We start from the raw sequence: 7,500 nt of genomic DNA, 5'->3' as shown, positions 1-7,500 counted from the left end.
AATCATAAGTGTTGGAAGCGTAAGTGTAAAAAGTCATAATGGTTGGGATGGGAGGCTTGGTTAATGAGTTTTAAGGGTTTGAACTATTGTCCCAATTTTTATAGTAAAAGTATCATCTATAGTCAATTTCTTTTAATGAGGCGCATTTGCACCGACTCGCAGCGTTGCCCTTTTAGCTCGGAAAAGTTTCCTGCTATCTGATTGGTTAGAATTATCTTGTCCAACCAGGAAACTTTTCCGAGCTGAAAAGGGTACCGCTGCGAGTCTGTGCAAAACTTCCTTGCTAAAAAAATTGACTATAGTTGGTTGGTGCTAAATTGTCGTTACAAGGAAAAAAATAGTCGTTTGCTTCTCAACTTATTGATGCAAGTATAAAACTTGAAATATTGGGAAAATTATATGTTACTAGATGTATCAGAGGCAAGATTTGTAATGCTAAATTGGTATTTGTAAAAAAAAAAAAAAAATAGAACCCTGTTAATACTTAAGTCACTTTCAACTCTAAAGTTACTTTCTGAAGACTAAAGTATTTTAAACATTTGCAAATCTTAGCTGAATCATGTGATAAAAATATCAGAGTCATATAATTGATATTGGCTAATGCTAAATTATTATCAATAGAAAGTAGAGAGTAATTTGCTAGCGTATGAAATATCTTAGCAGATATTAATGCCAGATATAGTTTTCGAGTATTGGGTTTAAATTTTGTGATCTGTATGCGTTCCTCTGGGGTGTGTAGTTGTTTTTGTTAATGATGATTATTTTTTTTTTTTTCCTTTTTTTTTTTACACCTACTTGGACTTTATAAGACGAAATTTTTCATTACAGTATTGGTTTCAATAATGTTATTTGATGATTAATTGACTCTTAGAAGGCTAGGAATATTATGGATTTTAAGTATCATATATCATGATTCACTAAAACCAAGACTCCTAGGCCATTACAAAAGGAAACATTCTTTTATACTGTAGAAATCTTATTCCAAACTTGCTTATGCTTATAGATTTAAAGGAAAAACATTCACACCAGATGATTGAAGATCTTTTGAAGATCTTTATTGTTAATTGTATAAATGCCAAAATGATTTTATTACTCGAGAAATCATTGCACCCCCTCCAAAAATAAAATATCCTTCCCTTGCTAGTTCATTTTTTTAATGCAGTGAAACCTTGCGGTAATTCCTTTTAAAGTTTAGCTCGTCTTCTCGTTAAATAATGATTAAATCAACAGGGAATTTATTAACTTATAATTATGAAATTATATATATATATATATATATATATATATATATATATATATATATATATATATTTTATATATATATTTATACATATATATGTATATATATATAATTTATATATATATATTTATACATATATATTTTTTTTTTACATGTATATATATATAAATATATATATATAAATATATATATATATATATATAAATATATATATATATATATATATATATATATATATATATAGATAGATAGATAGATAGATAGATATTGATGTATATATATAGATATATATATATATAGATATATATATATATATAGATATATATATATATAGATATATATATATATATATATATATATATATATGTATATATATATATGTATACATATATATAAATATATATATACATATGCATATACACCCATATAATATATATTGTATCATATATCAGTTTCGTTGCAAATACCAGAAAGCTTTGTCTTTGTCATCTTTGGCAAGTCTTACATGTGTCCAAAAGTTTATTCGGCTGTTAAAAGTTAACGACTTGTCAGAATTAGACCTTAAAGTAAGGTGAGGAGGGATCTTGAGCGTCTACCGGGTATAGTTTATGTACTTCACGCGTTTATTAAGAACATTTGAGGGTAAAGAATTTTTTCCTTTTATTTTATGTTCCATTTTTTATTCTTGTTCATTATTTGTACAGATGACTAAAATAGTTCGTTTTTTGGTTTTATTTGCTAAATGCAAATTTTTTTTAAGTTAATTGATAAATTAGTGTTGTGCTATGGAGGAGGTTTGTCATTCTTCTCAGTAGTAACAAGAAGTTTTAGTAATTATATTATTGCTGGAATCAAGTTGATATTTTGACATTGAATTTCGGTAAACATTGGCACTTTAGTCACTTCGCTTATCCTTCACCTCCGCATAATTTGAATAAATGTAAAGTTACTCTTGTCATATGTATAAAATACTTCACTTCTAGACTCAAGAAAAACATAGATTTCTCACCCTGACATCCACGTTATAAAAAGATAGCCTCTCTCTCTCTCTCTCCTCTCTCTCTCTCTCCTCTCTCCTCTCTCTCTCTCTCTCTCTCTCTCTCTCTCTGTGAAGGTTTTATACTCCCAGCTTGCAATCTGAGAATGGACACTGAAATACGTACAGTTGGAGACAGAAAATCCTGTCACACCACGCCCCTAGGAAGTGACCCTGTCGCACCCTTTCTGCTCAACAAGTAACCAAACCGATAATGTAGGGAGAGAAGGCATCATTGGTCGGTGGGGCTATATACAGGAGTATATACGCTCAGTAACGGTGTGATAGGGTGCACATCCTCAGAGCAATGTGTGCCGGGAATTCCTGCGTCCAACTGTACGTAGTAGTTAGTCGACCGTTGCCGGTTATAGTTAAGATTAAGAGAGGAAAGGATGAAAAGTGAATTAAACAGATATAAGTAACTCTATTCGAAAAAACAAATTCATGCCATCCAAAATGGAGTTCCTCGGCGAGGTAATCCTTATCGCAATCAAAAGATATTCAAAAGGTATACTCTCCTCAGGTTTTCCGTTATTAACCCTGAATAAAGACGATATGATACCGACCCTGATCTTCGATAGACTCTACGAAACTATCGAATTCTAATCATGTTATCTGTTCCTGAGTTTTCTCTCGCCGGTATCTTCTAGTTTCAGGTAGGTTGGCCAGGGCACCAGCCACCCGTTGAGATACTACCGCTAGAGAGTTATTGGATCCTTTGACTGGCCAGACGGTACTATATTAGATCCTTCTCTCTGATTACGGCTCATTTCCTCTTTGCCTACACATAAACCGAATAGTCTGGCCTATTCTTTACATATTCTTCTCTGCCCCCATACACCTGACAACACTGAGATTACCAAACTATTCTTCTCCACCCAAGGGATTACTGCACTGTAATTGTTCAGTGGCCATTTTCCTCTTGGTAAGGCAGAAGAGAGACTAGCTATAGTAAGCAGCTCTTCTAGAAGAAGGACACTCCAAAGTCAAACCATTGTTCTGTAGTCTTCGGTAGTGCCATAACCTCTGTACCATGGTCTTCCACTGTCTTGGGTTAGAGTTCTCTTGCTTGAGGTACACTCTGGCACACTATTCTATGTTATTTCTCTGTCTCTTGTTTTGTTAAATTTTTATTGTTTATATTGGAGATATTTATTTTAATGTTGTTGCTCTTCTTAAAATATTTGTTCCTTGTTTTCTTTCCTCACTGAGATATTTTCCCTGTTGGAGCCCATGGGATATTAGCATTCTGCTTTTCCAATTAGGGATCTAGCTTAGCAAATAATTATAATAATAATAATGATAATAATAATAATAATAATAATAATAATAATAATAATAATAATAATATCGAAGACCCTTTCAAAATCACGCTATAATAAGCTCATTAATACAGTCTTATGTATTAAAGAATCTGGATTAAAGAAATTTCCAATATAATTCTCTCTCTCTCTCTCTCTCTCTCTCTCTCTCTCTCTCTCTCTCTCTCTCTCTCTCTCTCTCTCTCTGTCAGTGTATCAGTAAAGGTCATCAGCATACCAACCCATTCTCTCTCTCTCTCTCTCTCTCTCTCTCTCTCTCTCTCTCTCTCTCTCTCTCTCTCTCTCTCTCTGTTAAATCGAGTCTCATTGCTATTTTCTGCATAGATGTTCGCCATGCTGCAAAGCGTTGCAAGTGTCTAGAGATCTCAAAATATTGACTTGCAATTTTCTTTCTCTAGTCAAATCCATCACTGCATGTTGTTTTGTTCTTTCATCGAAGATTTCTCTTGTTATTTTTTTATATGAAGGGTTTTATTTTTCATTTTATGATTTGAATATATCGTTATCCGTTTATGAATCATTGTGGATCTTTTGGTCACACACACACACACACACATATATATATATATATATATGTATATATATCTGTGTGTGTGTATATATACACACGCGCTGTTTATACACGTGCACACACACATATATATATATGTATGTATGTATATATATGTATATGTATATGTATATGTATATAATTATATATATGTATATATATATATATATATATATATATATATATATATATAATATATATATATATATATATATATATATATTTATATATACACCTCCAGGAAGAACAAGAGCAAATATAAGATAAACGGGTGAATGATGCAGTGCATGTAGCAGATTATTATTATTATTATTATTATTATTATTATTATTATTATTATTATTATTATTATTATTATTATTTGGCAAGTTACAATCATAGTAGGAAATGCTGGATGCTATATGCCCAAGGGCTCCAGCAGGGAAAATTACCCTAGTGAGGAAAGGAAATGAAAATGTAAATAATCTATGAGAAGTAATGAGCATTTAAAATAATCTATAATAACAGTAACAACATTAAATATTTCATATATAAACTATCAAAAGATATTTACGTTAGTCTGTTCTACATATAACATTTGCTGCAAGTTTGAGCTTTTGAAGTTCAACCGATTCAACTACCTGATTAGGAAGATCATTCCACAACTTGGTCACACCTGGAATAAATCTTCTGGAATACTGTGTAGTAATGAGCATTATGATGTGGAGCCATAACTATTAAATTAACTACATACATAGTATAACGAACTGGATGGTACTGTCCGGGAAGAAAGTAAAGGATATTCAGAATTATGAAAAATCTTATGCAACATGCACAACGAACTAATTGAATGACTGTGCCAAAGATTAATATTAGATCAGAATAAGAAATTCAATAGACCGTAAGTTAAGGTCCAACAAATTAAGCTGAGAATCAGCAGGTGAAGCCTAGACAGGAGAACAATATTCGAAACAAGGTAGAATGGAAGAATTAAAACACTTCTTTAGAACAGATTTGATCACCGAGAATCTTACAAGGCTTTCTCAGTCAATTTTTTTGTGCAATTGATGAAGAAACAAACTTAATTGTTTCTCAAAAGTAAATTTGTTGTCTAGAATCATACCTAAAATTTAAAAGTGTCGCCTTTGATAAAAATATGGCTAAGATCGGGATTATGAGGAGCTACTGTTCTCGTCCTACTTACAATCATACTTTGAGTTTTCTTAGGATTCATGTCCCATAGTTTGCACCGTGCACTAATTTCAGCTAATCTCTATCAAGGGATTCGGCAACCCCACATCTGCATTTAGGAGACTGAATTGATTCAAAGAGAGTAGCATCATCTGCATTTCCAACAAGCTTGTGTACATAGTATGAAAAGTAATGGGTCAAGAACAATACCCTGAGGAACACCAAATATTTCATTCCTGTATCGACGAAATGCCGATGAGCCTTTTTCTTAGGTGTAACAAGTTCTCGTATAATGGATATCTTAACTTGACAAGGATTTAGCAATTATTCGATATTTAATTTATGAATGTGGTAGTGACTATTGCTTCGTGTGTTCGCCGGAGCCAACCGCCTCCATATAAGGGGCGTGGTCTTTTCACCTAAAACCGTTGGACCAGGTACTCTTAACCCTTCTGCTCATGTTTCTCGAGCCAAGAACTCTTATATTCTCCCTCTTCCCTAAAACGTTACTCCTACCTGCTCTCACTCTCCCCTTCCCTCCCCTTCTCCACCCCCTCCCTCTCTTCACCCCCCCTCCCCACTGCACATCAGATACACACGTTATTTCAAGCTCGGGTAATAATAATCCGACCAAGATTGCAATTTTCGAAGAGCGTTGTCATCAATTACGATCCTGACAGAACAGTTAACAAAACACACATTGGGTGCGCGCAGGCGCACTCCCATGCGCAAGCATACGTTCTAACGTGCATTCGATGTTGCATGTGCACGCGATTAGTTCTCGATTTCTAGATTTTTTTTTCTTTTATTTTAACTGAAGTGAATTTTTTGGTTTGTAAAACATTAGTGATATTAAGCGACTAACTACAAAAAGATTTTTTTTATTTATTCTTGTTAAACGGTTATATGATTGTTCCTTAAATCTTTCCTGTCGAGTATATTTTTTTCAATCCTTATATTAATTATAGCCGTTCGATATAATCTCACTGTGGCTTTTAAAACTTTTCCATGTTTCAACTTTATTAATTTTTTTTACATTATCGTTTTATTGGTGCACTTTCTTCTTGATTTTTTTCATGTAATGCATATTTTGATATTTTTCGTGCGGGATTTATTAAATTTATTTTTCTTTGTTCGGTTACATTTGTTAAATCTATCTCTCTCTCTCTCTCTCTCTCTCTCACTTGATTTTTTTAGTCAATGCAATTTTGTATTATTTTTAGTCACTCCATTTTTTTACCTATTTCTCATTTTAACTACAATTTATCATCTCATATCCCTAATTCTCTAGATTTCTTTTCTTTGCCTTCTCTCTCACTTCTACATTATTTTTTTATGTCAGTTTCTCATCAAATTTCCAGTTGTATCCTTCTATTCTCTCTCATTATTTTATTGTTTTTGTCATCCACTCTTTTATCCATGTAGCGTTGACGTTCTCTCATGTCTTTTCTTTCTTATATCGTCGTCTTCTTCATCTTCTCTCCTTTCCTATTCTTCATCTTCTCTACTCCTCTTCGTCTTCTCTCCTCTCTCTTTCTTCGTCTTCTCAACTTTCTTCTTCGTTTTCTCTCCTCCTCTTCTTCGTCTTCTCTCCTTCGTCTTCTCTCCTCCTCCTCTTCGTCTTCTCTCCTTCGTCTTCTCTCCTCCTCGCCTTCATCTTCTCTCCTTTCTTCTTCTTCATCTTCTCTCCTTTCTTCTTCTTCGTCTTCTCTCCTTTCTTCTTCTTCGTCTTCTCTCCTTTCTTCTTCTTCGTCTTCTCTCCTTTCTTCTCCTCTATCTTCCCTCCTCTCTTCTTCATCTCTCCTCTCTTCTTCATCTCTCCTCTCTTCTCCTTTATCTTCTCTCCTCTTTTCTCCTCCACCTTCCCTCCTCTCTTCTTCATCTCTCCTCTCTTCTCCTTTATCTTCTCTCCTCTTTTCTCCTCCACCTTCCCTCCTCTCTTCTTCATCTCTCCTCTCTTCTCCTTTATCTTCTCTCCTCTTTTCTCCTCCACCTTCCCTCCTCTCTTCTTCATCTCTCCTCTCTTCTCCTTTATCTTCTCTCCTCTTTTCTCCTCCACCTTCTCTCCTCTCTTCTTCATCTCCTCTTTTCTCCTTCTTCAACCCTGTGCAAATTGCAGGTGTTTCTTGACTCCTTATCTTAAGACTAAGGCAAATACTCCTTATCTGGCTCATCGGACAAA

General features: G+C 33.7%; 1 protein-coding gene and 1 long non-coding RNA gene across 2 annotated transcripts in view; one reads left to right on the top strand and one right to left on the bottom strand.

Moving 5' to 3' along the window:
- LOC137646955 (uncharacterized) overlaps positions 1–7,500 on the top strand; it is a 259,225-nt gene that overhangs the window by 101,491 nt on the left and 150,234 nt on the right. The gene's annotated exons all lie outside the window — the stretch shown is intronic.
- On the bottom strand, positions 6,773–7,492 carry LOC137647341 (uncharacterized). The gene has a single exon (XM_068380741.1). The coding sequence runs from the start codon at positions 7,490–7,492 to the stop codon at positions 6,773–6,775; it is 720 nt and encodes a 239-aa protein (XP_068236842.1).

Source organism: Palaemon carinicauda, chromosome 9, assembly GCF_036898095.1.
Source record: "Palaemon carinicauda isolate YSFRI2023 chromosome 9, ASM3689809v2, whole genome shotgun sequence".
In the NCBI taxonomy this organism is placed as follows: Eukaryota; Metazoa; Arthropoda; class Malacostraca; order Decapoda; family Palaemonidae; genus Palaemon; species Palaemon carinicauda.
This window is presented reverse-complemented; position numbering and strand designations above follow the sequence as displayed.

Bases quoted from the DNA above. Each gene is read 5' to 3' on its own strand.
- LOC137647341 (XM_068380741.1), bottom strand. From the start codon at position 7,492: ATGAGCCAGATAAGGAGTATTTGCCTTAGTCTTAAGATAAGGAGTCAA.